This window comes from Haliotis cracherodii, unplaced genomic scaffold (assembly GCF_022045235.1).
Source record: "Haliotis cracherodii isolate W230 unplaced genomic scaffold, xgHalCrac1.p SCAF_7, whole genome shotgun sequence".
In the NCBI taxonomy this organism is placed as follows: domain Eukaryota; kingdom Metazoa; phylum Mollusca; class Gastropoda; order Lepetellida; family Haliotidae; genus Haliotis; species Haliotis cracherodii.
In genome coordinates this window covers 28,004,429-28,026,751 of record NW_027266330.1, presented here as the reverse complement: position 1 = coordinate 28,026,751, position 22,323 = coordinate 28,004,429, and the positions used below count along the sequence as shown (strand labels likewise).

Below are 22,323 nucleotides of genomic sequence, written 5' to 3'. Positions count from 1 at the left end.
TTTACGCCGCTTTTAGAAATATTACAGCAATATCAAGGCGGGGAACACAAGAAATGGGCTTCACACATTGTACCCATGTTGGGAATCGAACCCGGGTCTTCGGCGTGACGAGCGAACGCTTGAACCACTAGGCTACCCGACCGCCCCACCTGTACATTAACCAAAGGTCTTGTAACTATAACAAACGACTGAAAGAACATACTATACTGCATTTTAAAAGAAAATCTATAATTACATTTTTGCAGCGATTTAAAAGCGTAAGCCTTGCTTTCTGTTTTGTTTTGAACTTATCAAACTCCGCACAGAAAAGAGACTTCCTTGCATAGGTTGGCTCCCGGCATTCGTAGCACGGCGATAAATCGGTCTGTGGATTGTTATTTTACGACATTATGATAGACAACGACCTATCAGTTGATTATATAAAAACCTAATAATACAGAGACAATGTCTCAAGTTCAGACACGGACTATTACAAAGCCTAGGCTGATAACATCTTGGAGAATATGGCTCTGCAAAAGCTGCCAAATAGACGAATAAAGGGACGCTACTCTAGATAGATATGATTACCTCCCTTAGATCGCTCTCTATTCAATAGGTTCTAAGGTAGAAGTGGGAGGGGATTTCCAGGTTTTCGTGTCTTGTGACACTGATTCCAGGCGTTTCAAGATGCAGAATATCATCAATTCCGTGAAGGGAACAGCCCTTGGAGTTGCAGAATATCTTACACCGGTTTTGAAGGTAACATGTCAATCTGTTTGAAAACTAATCGTTGAACAATTTTCAGTTTTCTTCATGTTTTCACTGTTTTGGGTGTTAAATCTTCGCTTTCTTTGACAGCCTGACTCAATCATTCAAATATAAAACCGTAAACCCATGGCGTCTATATAATGAGTAAAGTTTTTAGAGGTGCTTTTTTTTGTTTGAAGTCAATATAGATGTCATTGTTGCTATTTTAGCTGAAGTGGTAGTTGTCAGCAGATGTGTGAAACCCAGGTACACTTTGATACACAGAAATGTACCCTAACCAAAATCAGAATATATGGGGTGAGTCCATTCCCCAGTGCTCTAAACTAGTTCCTTGTATGCTTGTGTAGACGACACATGTGCCAAAACGTAGCCAAGAGCAGTGGGGTCGTACAGTCAAGACGTGATGTGGGGTCATGTCTTGACTGTAGGACCCCATTGTGGCTCTCGACTATCCAAACTAAAATCTAGCATGGGAGCACAATTATCTGTTTATGTCCCAGAACATCTGAGATTTTCTTCTTTTTCTGAGAGGGCACGGGTTGGCCAGTCTACTAAGGCGCCGCGATTCACTGTGCAGAGTTGCGTCCCTTGGGCACGCCAGAAACCTATGATTGTGGGTTCGAATCCCGGTTCGCCCCAATTATGTTTCTAGGTTTGTCAGCACCATACCCGTGTTCGTGAGTTTCACCAAAGTGGTAAATGTCTGAGACCTGCATCACTTCATGCTTTCCTCCCACATTAAGCTGACACGCCGTGATATAACTGAAATAATGTTAAAAGTGGCATTAAACCCAACTCACTCACTCTTTTTCTGAATTGAAACTGTCCTACTGTTGTATGAGATGCCTTCCAGGATGCTATATAAAGATGAGCATACACAGTGCTGTACATACTGTAATTCTGGTATGCACATCATGCACTTATCAGCAAGCCGAACATGTACTAAAACATGAACCGGTTTCGATTTGTGGAATATGGACTCATCCACCCTTTGGGGTACTGTGTAACATTCTGTATTCTCATGGGTCAGGGTACATTTCTGTACCTGGAGTACTTATCTGTAGTGCCTGTGCGGACAACCACCCCCTTAGTGATATTGAACCAGTTTTGTCAAATACCATTGGTCATTATTTGTTGAGAGTTATCATGATGATAATAATCAGTCTTGTCAGTTTTAATGGACACAGTTATGATGTAAAGTTTAACTTTTTTCCAGGAGTCAAAGTTTAAGGAAACAGGAGTAATTACACCAGAAGAGGTAGGTACTGAACAGTAGAGGACGTAACGTGTAGGTACTGAACCATGTTCTGATTTCATCCTTTCTAGGAGGCAGGACTTTGGTCCTCTGGTTACAATGGAATAATGAAGTTTTGGGTTAGAATTGATCTTCAGCAACCCAAGCTTATCGTAAGAGGCAACTAACAGGATGACTAGTTGATGTCATCTTCAGGGTTAGAAACTAACAGTTTTTGTCCACGAGTCCCTATAATGATAACATATAGCAAAACCCTTAAAATTGGCCAATTTCTACTAGTCGTTAGGATACCTTTACCATTGGGCAGTTTGGTAAGGACTACTTGACAAGTGCCAATTTCTAACGCTGAATCTTATGCCTGCCCATCAGCATGACACATCAACCACATCCCTGTTGTGAAGTGTGTAACGAGATCATGACAACATTATTCTTCACTTGCCACCCTATTTGATTCTGAGGAATAGTATCCAGTGTTCCATACAATTGTCGTAATATCCGTATGACTTTGGCTGATTAATTGGCTTATGATTTCAGTCACTGGTTCACCTAGTCCAGACTCAATTATGCGTGGGTTGGCATACTATTGTTAGAATATTGCTGAATGTGGCGTAAAACAACACCAAATTGGGTTCTGTGTCACATTTTCTAGTTTCGTAAATTCAAAGCTGCCGTATACCTTCTGAAGTGGACTGTGAACATCTATTATTTACAGACCGTCATAATAAAGTTGGAATATTGCTGAGTGCGGCGTTAAACAACAAGCAAACAAATCATACCTTCTGAAGTATTGTATTCAGAATGTATATTATAGACGACTACCCGTGAAGATCCGGGTTAGAATAGGTCTTCAGCAACCCATGCTTGTCATAAGAGGCGACTAACAGGATCGGGTGGTCATGCTCTCTGACTTGGTTGATGCATGTCATCGTATCCCAACTGCATGGATCAGTGCTCAGAATGTCAATCACTGGATTGTCCAGTCCACACTTAATTATTACAGGCCATAGTCATGTAGCTGGAATATCAAAGAGTGTGATGTTAAAAAACAGACAAACAATCAGAGACTTGGTTGATTGCACGCTGGATGGGACCTAATCATGCTGTCAGTTTTAGTCAAAGGTTTGCTGGGCTTAGATTTGATTATCTACATGTTGCTGTGATATAGTTGCAATGTTGCTGACTGCGCTTGAAACAACAAACAGAATTAATGTGGTAACTGCAAATTTGTTTTGCCTTCACAATCTGTGGCTTTAGCCACTAGTCCAAAGTGAGAAGTCTAGTAACATTCTGTCCTATCTCGTAAACTCAATTATTAAAATCCATATGAAAACATACAAAACATGATGGATGCTAAGAGACAAATTCTGGCCTGTCAACTAAAAAATTCTTGGCACAGACTGCCTTCATGACATTATTTAGCGAATCAGGGGGCACAGGTGGCCCAGTCGTCTAAGGCGCCGCGATTCGCTGTGCAGAGTTGCATCCCTTGGGCACGCCAGAAACCTATGATTGTGGATTCGAATCCCGGTTAAGCTGCCCCGACGTGATATAACTGGAACACTGTTAAAAGCGGCGTTAGATCCAACTCCCTCACTCCCCCCCTTTTAGCGAATCCTAGTTTTTACTGCCTTGCACATATCACAGTTTAGGCATATACCATTTGTTACCATGGTTACATGAGACCTTATCTGAGGAAGCCATTGTTTTTGCAGTTCGTTGCAGCAGGAGATCACATCGTACATCATTGTCCAACATGGCAGTGGGCTGTGGGAGATGAGACCAAAATCAAACCATATCTACCAAAAGACAAGCAGTTCCTCATCACCAGGAATGGTAAGACTGGTATAGATTTTGTTATGGTCTCTTGAAGCTCTATACAGCATTCCAGCTCAAATTACAGTTAAGACACTGCCCTTAGTTCGCTATTCTGGGAAAAGGGAAAACTTGACTGTTTCCAATGAGTTTTGTATATGCCATTGATCTGCAACTCAAGTAACTGCTGCACGTAACTAATTTGGCCAGAAATTTTAGCATCCTCATCAAAAATCGGTTAAGTTATCCACTAAAAGGAAAGTAGCCTATGATTTGACTTCATCTGACTGATTGTTTGCATGATCCCTGCATGTTATGTCACGTCCATCATTAATATTACCGGTATACTTCCATGGGGAATTCTTTAGATCAATTCATGACATTACGGCTGACTGAATTCTGTTTAGTTTATGCATAATTTAAATCTTTAATTTGTTACCGCAGTATTTCTATCAGACACATTTATCAACAGCCTTGAATTTACTGGTCGAAGTCATCTTTTACGAATCAGTATCAGTTGTCAGTCATCATGGTCATGGAATAGCTTGTTTTCTAGTTTTATTTTTTAGAAACGCATCACTTGTCTGAAGTGTGTTGTTGTTCACTACATTTTTATCCCCCGCCCCAACGAAACTTTGCATGTCTATCAGACTCATGCTGAACTGGTGCCTTTTGCAATTTAGGAGTTTTATCATTTTTTATTTTTTACGTTTCCATGGCAACAAGTTGGACTTAGGTTCTATAAGGGTGCTGTTCCTTTCCGGAGCGTAACTCAAATAACCATTAAATAATTTCTTACAAAACTTTGCATGTTTACCAGACACATACTGAACTGGTGCCTTTTGCAATTTAGGAGTTTTATCATTTTTTATTTTTTACGTTTCCATGGCAACAAGTTGGACTTAGGTTCTATAAGGGTGCTGTTCCTTTCCGGAGCGTAACTCAAATAACCATTAAATAATTTCTTACAAAACTTTGCATGTTTACCAGACACATACTGAACTGGTGCCATTTGATATTAAGGAGTTTTATAAATGTTTATTTTAGAATTTCCATTGCAGCTATTTTGACATGACCTAAGAGAAATGTTGGGTCAGTTACCTGGTTTGGGACCATAACGTGTTAAAATGGCGGGGGATATAGATTACTTCGTTGACTATTTCACTTGTTAACATGGTGTCTATCATGTCTAACCCTGAGGTAGACCTTTCATTTTTAATTAGATTTTCCCTGTCTTTTTTTAACATTATGCATTACCACGTTTCTAACAGTTGCCTTGATTAGGCTTAATGCTTCCATCTCACAGTTGAAAGAGTGTTTTGGTTCAATTCATTTTTCTCATTTTTTTAGTGAAATTTTTGAAAAATCTCTCTTTAGTTTTTTATTCCAGCCCAACCTACCCTGTACTGACCTGTCTCAGAGTAGAACCCACACTCTGTTGTTTGTAGTTGGAAGCAGCTACAGGGAATTTTGTGGTCAGACTTAGTTGACTGAGTGTTACCATCACTCCATGCCATTGGATGGTGCTCATTATGTCAACCACTGGTTTGTCTGGCTCAAAGTAGAACCCAGGACTCTGTTGTTTGTAGTTGGAAGCACCTACAGGGAATTGGGTGGTCAGGCTAAGTTGACTGAGTGTCACCATCACTCCATGGCATTGGACGGTGCTCATTATGTCAACCACTGGTTTGTCTGGCTCAGACCCACATACTGTGGCTGTCATGGTGAAGCTGGAATGGTGATGACTGGGTCTAGAACAACATTCACTCATTGCTGATGGTTGTGTAATTTGTTTGTGGTTGTTTCCTCCTGGGGGATTCAGTGCCGTGCTACAAGCGTGTGAAGCAGATGGACAACCACCAGGAGGAACAGGAGAAGGTCATCGAGGAGGACGACGAGGACGGTGGCTGGGTCGACACTCACCACTTTCCTGGTAAGACTGACTCACAGTGTTCTCCATTTCTCAAGTAAGACTGATATCGATGTTCACCATTTCTCAAGTAAGACTGATATCGATGTTCACCATTTCTCAAGTAAGACTGATATCGATGTTCACCATTTCTCAAGTAAGACTGACTTACAGTGTTCACCATTTCTCAAGTAAGACTGACTTACAGTGTTCACCATTTCTCAAGTAAGACTGACTTAGTGTTCACCATTTCTCAAGTAAGACTGACTTACAGTGTTCACTATTTCTCAAGTAAGACTGGTATCGATGTTCACCATTTCTCAAGTAAGACTGACTTACAGTGTTCACCATTTCTCAAGTAAGACTGACGTACGATGTTCACCATATCTCAAGTATGACTGATATCGATGTTCACCTTTTCTCAAGTAAGACTGGTATCGATGTTCACCATTTCTCAAGTAAGACTGACTTATGATGTTCACCATTTCTCATACCCATGAAGATCCAGGGTAGAATAGGTCTTCAGGAACCCATGCTTGACGTAAAAGGCAACTTTGCTTGTCGTAAGAGGCGACTAACGGGATCGGGTGGTCAGGCTCGCTGACTTGGTTTTTGGTTGAAAATCCGGGTTAAGATTGGTCTTCGGCAACCCATGTTTGTCGTAAGAGGTGACTAACGGGATCGCTGACTTGGTTGAACGTTGATGCACGTCATCGTATCCCAACTGCGTGGATCGATGCTCATGATGTCAATCACTGGATTGTCTGGTCAAGACTTGATTATTTACAGACCACCATCATATAGCAAAGAAACAACAACTATTTCTCATGTAAGACTGACGTATGATGCTCAGCCTTGCCAGTTAGAGTGGCCGATGCTCACCACTTCCCTGGTGACACTGACATTTGATGCTCAGTCTTCACCATGAGGAGCCCAAAATGGGGCGGAAACACGTGGAAGTCTGGTAATGACATGTATGTTATTGTTCTTTCCCTTAATATTTGCTGCTGATTGTTTAAGGTGAGCAGACAGTGGGTGCAGTCCAGGACGCAGTGGCAGAGATGACTCTAGACCCAAAGGTAAAAAAAAATAGTCTTCGTCCTCAGACACCACTGCATCTTCACAAAGTCCGCCCCATGTTTCGTTTTTAATTCCATTTTCAAAATAAAAATCCTTTAATATTTCGAGTCTCGAAAACACAACCCCGGTAGTGAAATGCTACAATACTTGAAAACATTGTGATCCAATATTACATGCGGTTACTTCCCTTTACATGTGCACTGCTTTACTGCCCATCTTGTTTTATTGTATTGGCGGCAATGGGAGTTTGTGTGCTTGTTTTGTCTTTTGCAAATTTGGACAATGAAATAATGAAATTTATGATAAAACATCACCAGACATAATGATTGTAATAATTCAGTGGTATTTTTGTACTGTATGCCAGACAATGTATAACCGGCAGAGATTAAGATTACATGTGTAGTTCCTTGTCGTTCCATGTAGTTCCGTGTAGTTCCTTGTCGTTCCGTGTAGTTCCTTGTTCTTCCTTGTTCTTCCTTGTCGTTCCGTGTCGTTCAGTGTCATTCCTTGTAGCTCCTTGTAGTTCTGTGTCGTACAATGTCGTTCCTTGTCATTTTGTGTAGCTCCTTGTAGGTCTTTATATTACTTTGCTATACTCACCTTCAGGGAGGAGGCAAGGCCACGGGTAATGCAGCCGGTGATGATGATGACGATGATGATGACGATGACGATGGAGAGGCTGAAGACATGGAGGCTTTCGAGGAGAGTGGGATGCTGGAGGAGACGGATGAGGTACTTTTCCTTGATGTTCTTGATCTTCACGTTGATGTACCACTGTGATCCATAATCCTTAACACAACCAGCCCTGTGACGAGCCAGTCTTCAGCAATCCATGATTGTAGTAAGAGGCAACTAATGTGATTGGGTGGTCAGGTTGATTCATGTCATCACATCCCATTTGGGTAGATCAATGCCAATGATGTTAATCACTGATTGTCTGGTCCAGATTTGATTATTTGTAGACTGCCTTCATGTAGCTGGAATATTGCTGAGTGTGGCGTTGAACAACAAACAAACAAACAAACAAACAGAGAAATGATACATGGATCGTAACCCGTTAATGACCTAGTTCTTATTCAGACTTGGGGCCAACAATGTTTACAGGTCTTCACAGTGTTATCACTACTCCTAGTGTACAGTACATACACCCTGTGCACTCAAAAGAACCCATTGTTCGATGGTAGATAACCAGATGGTGGAAACACGAATGCGTACATACTCCCGAAACACCCTGGAAAAAGGACTTACCGGTAGTTCAAATGTGCCTCTGTGCCACCCAGCAGAGAATGGGTACCCGATATCTGAGGAGGATGTATAAACCTTCTATCGCAATATGCAGCTTGGGTTGTATACTCCCCAGGGAGTTGAGAATGATAACTGGATTGCAAACGGATCCACTGGATACCTGCGGTATATAGAGATTATTACACGAGCATGTGTGTCATACAGATTTTACGAAACTGTATGTCCCGAGCGAGAGCGAGTGTAATACATTAATTCTTACACAAGTTTCGTAAAATCAGTATGACACACATCTGAGTGTAATTATTTCTTTATTACCCATTTTTCTTAATCCTTTTGAGCTCCCCTTTGGAAAAAGGGACTGATCACCACCGTTGTCCTAGAAAAACACCATTTGTCGAATGACGTCAACAATCTTCAACCATGACGTTGTTTTTACTATAATGTCTGTCCGGCCGGAGAGCTGAAGCTCCGGGGTTTGACTTAGGTTTGGACTAAGGAAGAGTGGCGCATCCATAAACCAAGAAATAAACTATCCTAGTTATCAGTGGACGTAAATAATTGAAAAATGTTCTGGTGTTTCGGCTGCAGCGAATAATTTAGAGTTCTACGTCCTTGTATAAACATGAACATGGCAGGATTGATTGTTCGAGAGGTTTTGTGATGGGACTGCGTCTCGGAGATTCAATGTATTAGAGTAACAAGAGGGCAATTCAAGGACTATTTCTGATCTTTTTGCTAAGTATGGATTTGATACCTATTTGTAAACACCAAATTCCAACCAGTTTCCAACACTATTCCGGATTCAAGAAGGAGGACTGTTTCAAGACTTTCTACAGTGTCCCAAATCTGTAAGATATATTACTGGGTCTGTTACTTGTTGCTGCCGCGATTTATTGACCAATTGCGGTACGTTTTTGATTGTTACCCTAACACTGTGTTTGAATATAATTTATTGGTTATACATAGATCTTGTGTGGTCATTTACAGATTTCGCAATTTGGTTCTGTATGTAACGGTTTCTGGGTTAACCTCTGTGATTCAACTTGGAAATCACCCTGTAACAATTTCAATGACATGGATGTTACATGTGTGTATTTGCCTTTCAGGGGACTCTTGACACGAGGAAATCGGCGGTGTCAGAGAGCGAAGGTGCTGCTGGCGGCGAGAGCAGTATTATAGCTACCCGGACTTACGATCTTAATATTACCTACGATAAATATTACCAGACACCGAGGTTATGGCTATATGGCTATGACGAGGTCAGTATGATATACACTGCACTCATTCATATGTTGTTATGTTTAAATTTTGTTGTTTATTTTATAGGGGGCCGTCTAAGGCGCCGCGATTCGCTGTGCAGAGTTGCATCCCTTGGGCCCGCCAGAAACCTATGATTGTGGGTTCGAATCCCGGTTCGCCCGATTATGTTTCTAGGTTTGTCAGCACCATACCCGTGCTCCTGGGTTTCATCTGAAACATCAGAAACCTGCATCACTTCGGGCTTTCCTCCCACATTAAGCTGACACACCGTGATATAACTGGAATACTCTTAAAAGCGGCGTTAAACCCAACTCACTCACTCACTATTTATTTTATATAATGTAGCTCACCTTATCTTTCGCAAATCTCTAGTTTCTACCCTTGCCACATCAAGGCCACTTTTCTTGGCTCAACCCTTGCACCACCTCACGTAGATAACAAGTTGTGCCCCTTGTAATGAAAACATGATATCCGATCAGATTGCTGTTCTTATCTTGTATCGCTTCACAAAGATGGCGACTACCAAAGATGATGACCTAGTCCATCAGATAATGAAAACATTCACAATTTCATCCCTGACACAAAAACATAGGCAATCGTTGGGGGTTTAAGAGAAGACAAATTCATGTCATTACAGACAGGCAGCGGCAAATCACTTTCATATGAAGGTGTACTAGTGGTGTATGTTGATTTTGTGAAACGTTCTCTGAATCGACTAGCGATATGTGCAGTAGTCCAATCATATCTAGGACAGGAAAGTGGGCTTGATATGGCAAGGGTGGAAACAAGACTTTGATAAAAAGGCAAGTGGACGGTCTTGCCTCGGGAAGATGGTTTGGTAGGAATGTGGTGTATTTTGTCATGTAAAGGAAGAAGGACACGATTTGTGTTATTTGTTTTGTCTAGGTATTTAGGGGTAACAAAACGCACTGAGATGGGTCCTTTAGTAGTGATGTAGTCGGGGGCGGGACGAAGATGATGTATTCAGGTGGCTTGTCGTACAAAATTGATTCAATCTCATTAAAATCAGATCTTTGTTCTTGCATTCGCTCAACAAAGATCTGAGGTCATCCCATTACGGGTCACGTCACACCGACCTTTCATCCAACCAATCAGAGTGTCGCTTACCAGATCATGAAAGTGAAAGTCGGAATGTGTTTTCTAATAATGCAACCACGATATATTTAACACGGGGTATTCCAAGCGACAGTTACAGGTTTTATGATTATACCCATACAATCTAGGGCCTCTATAAGCTATTTCAGAATGTTGTTCTTATCAGTTTTAAAATTTTTAATCGAGAATATGTCAAAATATGTTCCGAAGCGTAGTCGCCAGTTTGAAACTAGTGTCGTAAAGCTCGAGAAAGCTGCCTCCTGATTGGCCAATGTCAATTTCTTGTCAGTCATTTCATTGGTCGGTCAAATTTCGCGAAACGTCGTTCTGACGTGACCCTAATGGGATGTCCTCAGATCTTTGTTTTGCGGTAGCGAAGACTAAGATCTGATTTTAATGATATTGAAATTGATGCAACAACATGGGGATTGTGGGTTAGAGTAGATCCGCAGCAACCTATGCTGGTTGTTAGAGGAGACCAAATTGATCATGTGGTCAGGCTCAGTTGGTTGATAGAATGTCATAATATCTTGACGGTGTGGATCGTTGCTCACAATATCAATCACTGCCTGGTCCTGATTCGATTATTTACAGGTGGCCGTCATATAGCTGGAACACTGCTGAGTGCGGCGTTTTACAAAAAGCAAGCAAATCATTGTAATATCAGCTATTCTCTCAATGTTAATTTGATAAGTGTCTTGTGCTGCAGAATCGAAAACCACTGACAGTAGAACAGATGTATGAAGACTTCAGCCAAGACCATGCTAAAAAAACTGTTACCATGGAGGGACACCCAAATCTACCTGGTCCTCCTATGGCATCAGTACATCCTTGCAGGTAGGAACATCACAGTGTTATAGTATCAGTAAGTCCTTGCAGGTAGGAACATCACAGTGTTATAGTATCAGTACATTTTCTGTATATGCATTACAATGATTGAAGTTGGAATGTGTCTTTATTATGAAGTGAATGTTGATCATGGATGTTTTGTTTACCTCCCAGACATGCTGATGTGATGAAGAAGATCATCCAGACGGTTGCTGAGGGTGGCGGCGAGCTTGGTGTTCATATGTATCCTTCTGCCCTGACAGTAAAATCAGATCTTCATTTGACAGGAGCCATCTATCTACATTCCAATCTGAATATTATGTCCTATTTGAAACCTTAAATTGTTTCAAATTTGAAACCTCAAAACTTTTAATTTTAAAATTATCCTATCTCACACTATGCATTTCTTCTTATTCTTCAATCCTGGTGTGGAAACGCCCTAGAACAAAGTTTCCAGTTTTCAAAAAAAGCAATCACCCCAACACGTCCCATACATCAGCAAATCACCACTGTGATCATTGGTCAAGCACCACTGCAATCCTGTCCGACACGACCCCTGCGATCTGATCACCTGACATATCCAGCACCCTCATTCTCAGTCTATAGTGTACAGGCTGGTGTAACTGTGACGCGGGGATGGTTGGGTGGGCATAAAGCGTGTGAGATAGGATAAGTATATAAATATACATTTACAATTTTTTAAACTTATCCAATCTAACATTATGCATTTATCCCATGGTTGGATGGTGGGGTGCAGATACCCTAGTCTGTAAGGACCTCAACCGTGTGACGTACATGAGGAAGCTGAAACTAATCACGAAAATTCAAAGGATTTTACAAGGATTAGTGATAAACTTGTGTAATGGTTGCTTCAAAAAAACCTCTTTGTGCTACCAAGAGTTATACATCATGACATCGGGTATCATGTGTTCCATGGTTTCACACAGGACACCATTCCAAGAAACGACCGCATAACTAAGAGCCAGGCGAAACCTATATAAATATACCTTTATGAGAAAATTTACAAACTATAAACCTCAAGCTAACATAAGTTTCAAATGATGGGGTCTTCTATTTCATGAAGTCTTGAGTTGACCAGGAGTCCCAATAGGGATTTTTCTGATAAAAGATAGCATAGTTGGAATATTGCTGACTCTACATTTTTTAGAATTTGAACCCAAAAGAGATATACCACTTCATAGAAAACTGGCAGGTGTGTTTCTGGAGGTATGTGGTCAGATGCTATTCATCGAGGAGGATCCCCCAGGTATGCTGGAATCCCAGATTCTCTGATTATGAATCTGGCGGTGGGATGGACATACCCATATCAATGCATGTGGGTTTCACCAAAGTAGTAAACATCTAAGACCTACGTTCCAAGGGGCTTACCGCTTGTAACAAAATGACATGTTGTGATATAACTGAAATACTGTTCAAGGCAGCATTATGCTCACTCACTCACTCACTCACTCACTCACTCACTCACTCACTCACTCACAAACAGCTCACTCACTCACTCAAACACCCACTCAAACACCCTCCCACCCACTCACTCACTCACTCACTCACAACCCACTCACCCACCCACCCACTCACACACTCTTCACGTTGTCTTCCTTAACCCAGCTGCAGGTACCTAATGATATTCCTCAAGTTTGTCCAGGCAGTGATACCAACAATAGAATACGACTACACTCGACACTTCACCATGTAGTAACAACTCGTATACCTCGTTACCATGGAAACAGCATTCCTGTGTTCAATCATTTCAGCAGTCAAAGAGAGTTGTCTACCCCTGGGCCACAGATCACCTTGGGAGTGGTTTCTGTGAGGCTGACAACCAACAAGGCATTGTACCAGTAACTGTGACCTATCATCAATATCAAATTTCTATGAAGAACCCTTTCAGGTGCTGGAGCCCACGACTGACACCGTGTTAGAGACTGAGGTGATACTCACTGGCTGAAACCGACGATTATCTCATCAACATCAGATACTCTTTTATCAACATTGATATATTTGTCAGGATATAATACCACATATACAGTTGTATGACTTTTTTCCATAGAGTTGGAGAAAAAAATATGTGTCAAGAACACGAAAGTAATTGTAGTGGTTTATGTAAGGTTAAAAACAATAATAGTCTTGGTTCTCAGGCACCACCCGCATCATCATAAAGTCTGCCGCATCCACATGTTTTCTTTTAAAAAACCTAATACTTAAAAACAATGCGATCCAGTATAGCACACAGTTACTTTCCTTAACATGCGCCCTGCTATACTGCACATCTCATGTTATGGTAATGGCGGCAATAGGAGTTTGTATGCTTGTTTATGTAGGGAGGCCAGGTTGGTGGTAGACAATTGTTTATTTGGTTACATACTTTGAACAAGCTAAAAGAAAACACCGCACACCCACACTAAATTTTCAAAAGTCATTGCCTCAGAACCAATTCTTTTATTTATTTAAGCCTAATACAACAGTTTTCATCTTTGAATAATTTAATTGGAGATTTGATTTAGTTTAAGTTTGTAAACTTTCCCTCATTTCCAGAAAGGAATGCCATTTCTAAAAAGTATGACTCTGACTTTTGGGCAAAAGTTCTTTCAGGTTATAAAAGTGTTCAGTGGGCTTGTTATTCTCCGAAGTCAGAAACATCATGGCCACCATCCGAGTTGTCGTGGGTCCAGTATGTAGATCACACTAAGATGAATGTGTCATGAATATCTGTGATTTTCTTTGTGCTTTAGTTTTGTATGTCTGTATCATGTTTACAATGGCATATGTAAATCCGTCTTCACAATTTATGCAGTTGCTGAATATGTTGATTGTGCCCTGATAATGTGATGCTGATATTGCTTGAATCTCATTAAGATCAGGTCTTTTACTCCGATATTCTGTGTGTGAAGATCTGATGACACTCCACAGCAGGTCGCGTCAGGTCGACTTTCGTATCAGCATATCGGGGTTTAGTCTTCTAAATTCTGGGTATGGGTGAGCGAAGCAGTCAGACCAGCATGATATCTGTATCTCAAGTAGGAACTTAAATGACCCAGTCTTTGAAAGGCATTTGGAGGTGATACACATAATGAAGAGAAATTACGCATGTCAACTTCTTTATTATGAGGAACACAACGTTTCGGAGTATATGCTTACTCCTTCATCAGGGGAAGGGGCGGTCGGGTAGCCTAGTGGTTAAAGCGTTCGCTCGTCACGCCGAAGATCCAGGTTAGAACCCTGACGTGGGTACAATGTGTGAAGCCCATTTCTGGTGTCCCCCGCCGTGGTATTGCTGGAATATTGCTAAAAGTGGCATAAAACGAAAACTCACTCGCTCATCAGGTGAATGAATGCTATGAGGCAGAGAACATATATATATGTACCTGTAAGAACAACAAAAGTAACAAAGGTGGAATTTTAACAAGGGAAGCCAACATTTAATTGGTGCTGATAGGTGATTAGCAAAGGACAAATGGAAGCCAACAGCTAACAGTTAATTAGGGCTGATAGGTGATAGTGACTGACAACAGGAAGCCAGGATATTAATCATCACTGACTGGTATAAGGCAATGAACAATGTGACGCTGACAGGTAAGAGACTGGACATGGCACGGGACAAATGGAAGACAGCTCGATAATTAGCACAGACAATAATCAAAGCAATAAGTCCCAAGCACTGGGCAGATATGTTCCCAGGTCACGTTTCATTGCTGACTGGTGTCGCCTCATGTCCGTGGCTTCTTGTAAGTTTTCTTCCATAAACGACCAGTATGAATGTAAGTAATTATCCCAGCACCTTTGGGATATTTTATTCACCCAGTTGTATCCCAGGGCCATGGCATCTACTTCCAAATGGCGTCCATAGAAAGAAAAGCAAATTCTCTGTTGGTTTTCTTTTATTATGAATGACATTTCCTGATCGAAGTGATAGAGAAATGAAGTCGAATTGTTTCTGAAATCTGATTGGCTCTAGAACCAAAACACCTTCATGTAGATTGGCGGACATTCTGTGGAGGTGTTGTAGGATTTTAACACAGGTGTATCATATCGGAGTCTAAGATCAGATTTTAATGAGAAGGCAGTGTTTCTGATTTTTTGGTTTATGTTGGAACAATGTGTTGAACAATGACTTAGTAATTAGTTCTGTAAGTTTCAGGTTTAGTTAGGTAAATCTTGACACTGATATTGTTTAGGGGCCATACATGGTTCCTATTGTGATAATCCTACAAAGTAATGATATTAAGTGTTGAATTAACAGAACTGACATCGCGAGTACTTTACAGGTTTGTATACACCATGTTCATCAATCACTTGTGAATACAGACACACTTACTATAACTTGCATAGCAGCCCTGTGTGTTCCGAGGTTATGGAGGAACATAGCCTGTACACAAACCCATGAAGTGTTGACCTTGCAATACTGCGGAAACAGTATAGAATGGGGCACGGGTGGCGCCGCGATTCGCTGTAGGGAGTTGCGTCCCTTGGCCACGCCAGAAACCTATGATTGTGGGTTCGAATCCCGGGTCGCCCCGATTATGTTTCTAGGTTTGTCAGCACCATACCCGTGCTTGTGGGTTTCACCGAAGTGGTAAACGTCTGAGACCTGCATCACTTCGTGCTTTCCTCCCACATTAAGCTGACACGCCGTGATATAACTGGAATACTGTTAAAATTGGCGTTAAACCCAACTCACTCACTCACTCTTCAGATAATACTAAGTTTTTAGGCAGATCAATGTTTTCAAAAAGAACTAGTTGCAGGTTTTGATGGAAAGAATGCTTTTTGCAAATCCCTGATTCATAGTAGTTTGTTTTAACCTCCATTTTTAGGAAATTAAAGAAGCACTTCAATATCAATAGGCATTTCCAAATATAGTATTTTGTATGCTATTCATTTCAATTGTTAGTAGTATTCTTTGTTCTTGACCTTTTAATCATTAGAAAGTCCCAAAAATATAATCATCAGACCTTTTGTGAAAAATCTGAGCCAATTCAAATCTATTGGGCAGTTGCAATTCTAGTTATTGTGATATTAATAGTAAATTAAAATAAAAAAAAACAAATAATTAAAACATTCAGAGATTTCACCTCCAAAACAGTTTGTCTTGTTATTACTTCCTTTTGTAGCCTTGTACAAATAACAATATAATAATATAATTATAATATTTTGTATTGACCAAATGACAGATAATATATTTGGTTTTGTTGTAACCAAACTGCAAGATGTGGTGAGCGATTGCAAATGCTGTATGAATTTTGTTTGTTGGCATACTGTGAAGATCTGCAAAATACTGATCCAGACATTGCCAGTCCAACTATTGAAAAGTTCTTCTCCTATCGAAGGGAAGAACAATTACATGGTGCTTAACTTGCATGAGGCTTTCATTTCTTGAGGCCTAACGCCAGCAACGCTTTTTGTTTTTTATAAAAAAAGAAAGCTTATTCACACTGTGGGAGTTACAATATGATGGCACTCAAATTAGTATTCTTATTCCCCATTTGTGAAATTTAGGGTCGATGGCTCTGTATACAGAGGAACACCATGGCTTCAGGTGTTGTTATGGTTACCTGGGAGTTAAAGTTTAAAAATTCATTGCGGTAAATCTTTTCCTGTTTCTGAGTTATGTGTCAGTTAGTTCATATTTCACATACTGTTCATTCCGGTGTAACGCGTCTTATTTAAAGTCTTTCTACATGCAAATATCCAGAAAGGAAAGCCATGTAGACTGTTTGTTTGTTTCTTAAGATTTCTTAAAGAAGGACTCCTCCCTACAACCTGTAAACTGTCCTGTGTGATATGATATATATATAGCCTGATAGTGATACATGATAACAGTAACATAGCACCGAGTCCAGCTAGTTTGCTCAAAGTTGCCTTTACATGATAATTACCCTGGCCAATAGATCAGTGTGCACTCGATTTTCATTCTCAGCTTCCTGGGGAGTATACTACCCAAGCTGCCTGTGAGGTTCTAGAATCACATGGTTACTGTTGGGTAAACAGAGGCACATTTTGAAGAAAGTCACTTTTTGGAGGTGCCACATTTAACATGATGGAGATCAGTTGGACACAATGGCCACCAGTGTGGACTGAGTCAACTGATAACAGAATGTGTCAATTCCTAGACTAATGGTTTGTCTCCAGGCAGATGGGTTCTAGGTCATTTGTTTATGAATACCAACAGGCTGTTACCAGGATGAGTGTGTCACCATTCAAATAGTTTTCAGATCAACGCTAGCACTATCAGATACTGGTTTGTCTGGTCAGGCTTATTAAATGACTGGGAGGTCGGGTAGCTTAGTGGTTAAAGCGTTCGCTCGTCATGCCAAAGAACAGGGTTCCATTACCAACATAGGTACAATGTGGGAAACCCATTTCTGGTGTCCCCTCCGTGGTACTGCTGGAATATGGCTAAAAGCAGTGTAAAACTCACTCACTCACTATTAAATGACATTATTTTGATGGATGCCAGGGAAGATCAAGACAGTCATAGCATAATAGAACGAACATGGTTGCACGTGGTCCTGCACATCACACAGGTCACAAATCAGTTGAAGTTATATAATGTCAGTCGTGGAGTCCTTGGATGGGTGACCGCGTTTCGGCAACTTGGCTCCTGAGAGTCTCTAGGGCTTCAGTCCTGCCCCGCACTGAAGCACATTTAACACATGTGGTGTCTCCTTAGGTAAGTGACTTTGTTCGAAATGTGCCTCTGTTCAACCAGCAGTGAATGGGTACCCGGTAGGATGAGATGGTAACGAGGTTGTATACCCCCTAGGGAGCTGAGAATGATTGTTGAGTGCACACTGACCCAGTGACCAGGGTAAAAATAGTGTGGTGTGGAAATATGCGCAATGTAAATTACCTATTCTTCTTCTTATTATTATTATTATTATTCCTATTATTGTAACAGAACGAATTCTGATTTTTTTGCTCACACTGAAGATCACCAGTTTCACATGTGAATTAGATGGTTGGATATTTCTTGCTCCAGTATGACGTCAGGCAGTCCAGCCGGCAGAGCTTGCTCCGGTGTGACGTCAGGCAGTCCAGCCGGCAGAGCTTGCTCCGGTATGACGTCAGGCATTCCAGCCGGTAGAGCTTGCTCTGGTATGACGTCAGGCAGTCCAGCCGACAGAGCTTGCTCCGGTATGACTTCAGGCAGTCCAGCCGACAGAGCTTGCTCGGGTATGACGTCAGGCAGTCCAGCCGGCAGAGCTTTCTCCGGTATGACGTCAGGCAGTCCAGCCGGCAGAGCTTGCTCCAGTATGACGTCAGGCAGTCCAGCCGGCAGGGAAGAGTCCGTCTTTTAAATATATTTGCTATATTTCCAGCCTTCAAGTTATGTTCAATGTTCAGCTTAATGTATATTTCTCTGCTGATTTTATTCTCATGTGCTTTCATTTCATGCAGGTAAAGTCTGTGTATATACTTCATACTGTATAACAGAGTATTTGTACACAGGCATTTTATTGATTAAATATATGTGAAGATACTATGCTCACTCAGAGACTTTTGTCTTTTGTTTTTAGCTCCCCTGACTGAAAGTCAAGTGAGCTTAGATCGTGGAGTGTTTGCCATTGACCGCCAGTTGTTGCCCTTGCAGTTTTGACATTTCCTCTGAAACTACAAAGCCAGAGCTAATGTCTCTAAACCTCAAATAATTTTAGGACAGCCACCGTGGTCTAGCGGTAGAGCATCCGCCTTGAGAGCGGAAGGTTCGGAGTTTGATCCCCATCTACGATACCAAAAGACGCTAAACAAGGACTGGTCGGCTCGGAATCAGTATACTGTGTCTGCGTCTGATGTATTCATGTTTAACTGCAGCAGTAGGTTAGCACTATTAATCAGCATCTCCCCGGACTAGTACAAGCAGCCACACACGGACTCACACACATGCATGCACATCAATTTATAAGCATGGCAACCATGTTGGCTATATTGCAAAATGTCCTTTCTGGACATGACTCAGACATTTCATAACCATTATGAATTAAATATGCGGCAAGTATATGGTTTTCGGAATCACATATAATGTGTTATTTCTTTGGACTTTATGTAGCTTCTTTTTCTAGTGTTAGAGCATTGGCACCATCTCTGAAATTACAAGGCCTATGGACATGATGGAGCTGACACTTTGTATGAATGGTCCTAGCTGTGATGTAGGGCTGGGACGAGTCCAAATTTACGACCCGGGTACCCGACCCCCTATTACCCGGATACCCGCTATAGGTCTCAAGAGTTGGGTACAAAATGTCCGAATCGGAATTGTTTTACTGCAGCCCTGGCAAAAACTATTCAGATACTCGTCTAAAACGATCTGCTCATGTATACTCTGCAGTTGATAGACCCTTTATCCTTACTCGAACATATAAAAGTCAGAACGAATGCCTGCATAGTGAGAAAGAAATGTGAACTTTAGCTATACCTGTAGTGTAACCATTGAGTTTTATTGTTAGTCATTAAACAGTATATGACGTGACTAACCACGGATACGGGTAGTCATGTGGGTACCAGGGTCCTACACAGGACCCACCCCACCCGAGTACCTGAGTTATCCGTCTCAGCCCTACTATGGTGTCTCAGCCCTACTATGGTGTCTCAGCCCTACTATGGTGTCTCAACCCTACTATGGTGTCTCAGCCCTACTATGATGTCTCAGCCCTACTATGGTGTCTCAGCCCTACTATGATGTCTCAGCCCTACTATGGTGTCTCAGCCCTACTATGATGTCTCATCCCTACTATGATGTCTCAGCCCTACTATGGTGTCTCAGCCCTACTATGATGTCTCAGCCCTACTATGATGTCTCAGCCCTACTATGGTGTCTCAGCTTTACTATAATGTCTCAGCCCTACTATGATGTCTCAGCCCTACTATGGTGTCTCAGCCCTACTATGATGTCTCAGCCCTACTATGATGTCTCAGCCCTACTATGGTGTCTCAGCCCTACTATAGTGTCTCAGCCCTACTATGATGTTCAGCCCTACTATGGTGTCTCAGCCCTACTATAATGTCTCAGCCCTACTATGGTGTCTCAGCCCTACTATGGTGTCTCAGTCCTACTATGGTGTCTCAGCCCTACTATGATGTCTCAGCCCTACTATGGTGTCTCAGCCCTACTATGATGTTCAGCCCTACTATGATGTCTCAGCCCTACTATGGTGTCTCAGCCCTACTATGATGTCTCATCCCTACTATGATGTCTCAGCCCTACTATGGTGTCTCAGCCCTACTATGGTGTCTCAGCCCTACTATGATGTCTCAGCCCTACTATGATGTCTCAGCCTACTATGGTGTCTCAGCCCTACTATGGTGTCTCAGCCCTACTATGATGTCTCAGCCCTACTATAATGTCTCAGCCTACTATGGTGTTTCAGCCCTACTATGGTTTCTCAGCCCTACTATGATGTCTCAGCCCTACTATGGTGTCTCAGCCCTACTATGATGTCTCAGCCCTACTATGATGTCTCAGCCCTACTATGATGTCTCAGCCCTACTATGATGTCTCAGCCCTACTATGGTGTCTCAGCCCTACTATGATGTCTCAGCCCTACTATGGTGTCTCAGCCCTACTATGATGTCTCAGCCCTACTATGATGTCTCAGCCCTACTATGGTGTCTCAGCCCTAATGTGGTGTCTCAGCCCTACTATGATGTCTCTAATAAGTTCTAACATTAATTATGACCTGATTTTAAGAAATCCATTAATGAATATTAACATGATTAATCAGCCATCTGTTTTCAAAATGTATTATAATTTGGCATAGGTGTAGTTAGTAGTGGGGCCTAACAACCCACCAGCAAAATAGTTGGCTGTTACCAAAATGAAAATTCTATCATGGGCAATAAATATCGAAGTTCAAGTTGGTTCAAAACTTGTAAACCATATTTAAGACCCAACTGCACACTAGCAAGCCACCATGTTTCATCAACTTATCTGCATACATTTTGGAGCAATGGCTAAAAGGTAGGTTTTCCATATTGTTGCCATGAAAACAAAACTTGACTAGCATTTTGGCCTATTTTACTAGTTTGTCAGTTAGCCATGACTGGTCTCTTCAACGTGACGGACTATAAAAAGGTACATGACATTGTGATCTCCAGTAACCCCGACACTGACCTTTACAGTTTAAAAACCTTGAATATCTCGGATTCTCCCTGATTGGTAAAGCTGAAGTAAGGCATACAGGTTCCTTCTTATGAAGACAACTGATCTGGTTCAAATCTATGATTTGTTTTCAAAATATATTTTTTTAAAATTTACCAATCGTTTTAAAATCTTGCTCTTAAGAACCACAGAGCTAAACTTTTGTGTGAATGTAATAAATGTTACAAGACCCATGTTTGTCCAAGGTATCACTATTTGCACTCAAAATCCCTTTCCTAAATTGTGTTCCAAAATATGTATTTTCTTCTTCTCAAAATTTTACACCAATACTTCTTTAACTCACTATATGTTGAAGTTATAAAAAGTATTAATTTATCAGTCAGGTGAGCTACAGGTCCTTGTGGCTCCATGTTAATCAACCTTCCTTAACAGTTTTGAAAATCATGTCCGACAGTTCAGGATTGGTGTAGTTCAACAGGATTGTATTCTTGTTTGTAAATGAAATATATGCCTTTTGTTATTAATGCAAATCTGTTTATCTGAGGACTGGCTACACTGTCACAAGTGACACACTCACACACTGGAGTGAATGAGTGTGGATGGTTTAACGTCACTTTTAGCAATATTCCAGCAATATCACAGTGGGGGACACCAGAAATGGGCTTCACACATTGTACCCATGTGGGGAATGGAAACTAAATTACTCACGGAAATGAAAAAAAACTGTTTTTTCGACCTCAGATCTTAAATTGTTGCAGTTAATATACAAAATATGTAAATATTCAAACAACTAAATTAGTACTAATTGGGCCGCGGCACAAATACAGCGTATCAAATGTTTTTATGCCTTTTTACACGTAAAAGTGTGTAAAAATGTGAATAAAACAGACTATTGTGAAACAGGGCATAACCAGGTGTAAGTACATCAAGGTGACCTGTGACACCTTGACGACAGGT

General features: G+C 41.2%; 1 protein-coding gene across 1 annotated transcript; it reads left to right on the top strand.

Moving 5' to 3' along the window:
* Positions 1-603: 603 nt before the first annotated feature.
* LOC139447926 (ubiquitin-like-conjugating enzyme ATG3) lies at positions 604-15,677 on the top strand. The gene is made up of 10 exons (XM_071229413.1): positions 604-738; positions 1,964-2,005; positions 3,715-3,835; positions 5,637-5,747; positions 6,744-6,802; positions 7,410-7,535; positions 9,155-9,307; positions 11,134-11,261; positions 11,427-11,495; positions 12,885-15,677. The coding sequence occupies exons 1-10, from the start codon at positions 667-669 to the stop codon at positions 12,964-12,966; spliced, it is 963 nt and encodes a 320-aa protein (XP_071085514.1). The 5' UTR covers positions 604-666; the 3' UTR covers positions 12,967-15,677.
* The last annotated feature ends 6,646 nt before the right edge of the window (positions 15,678-22,323 follow it).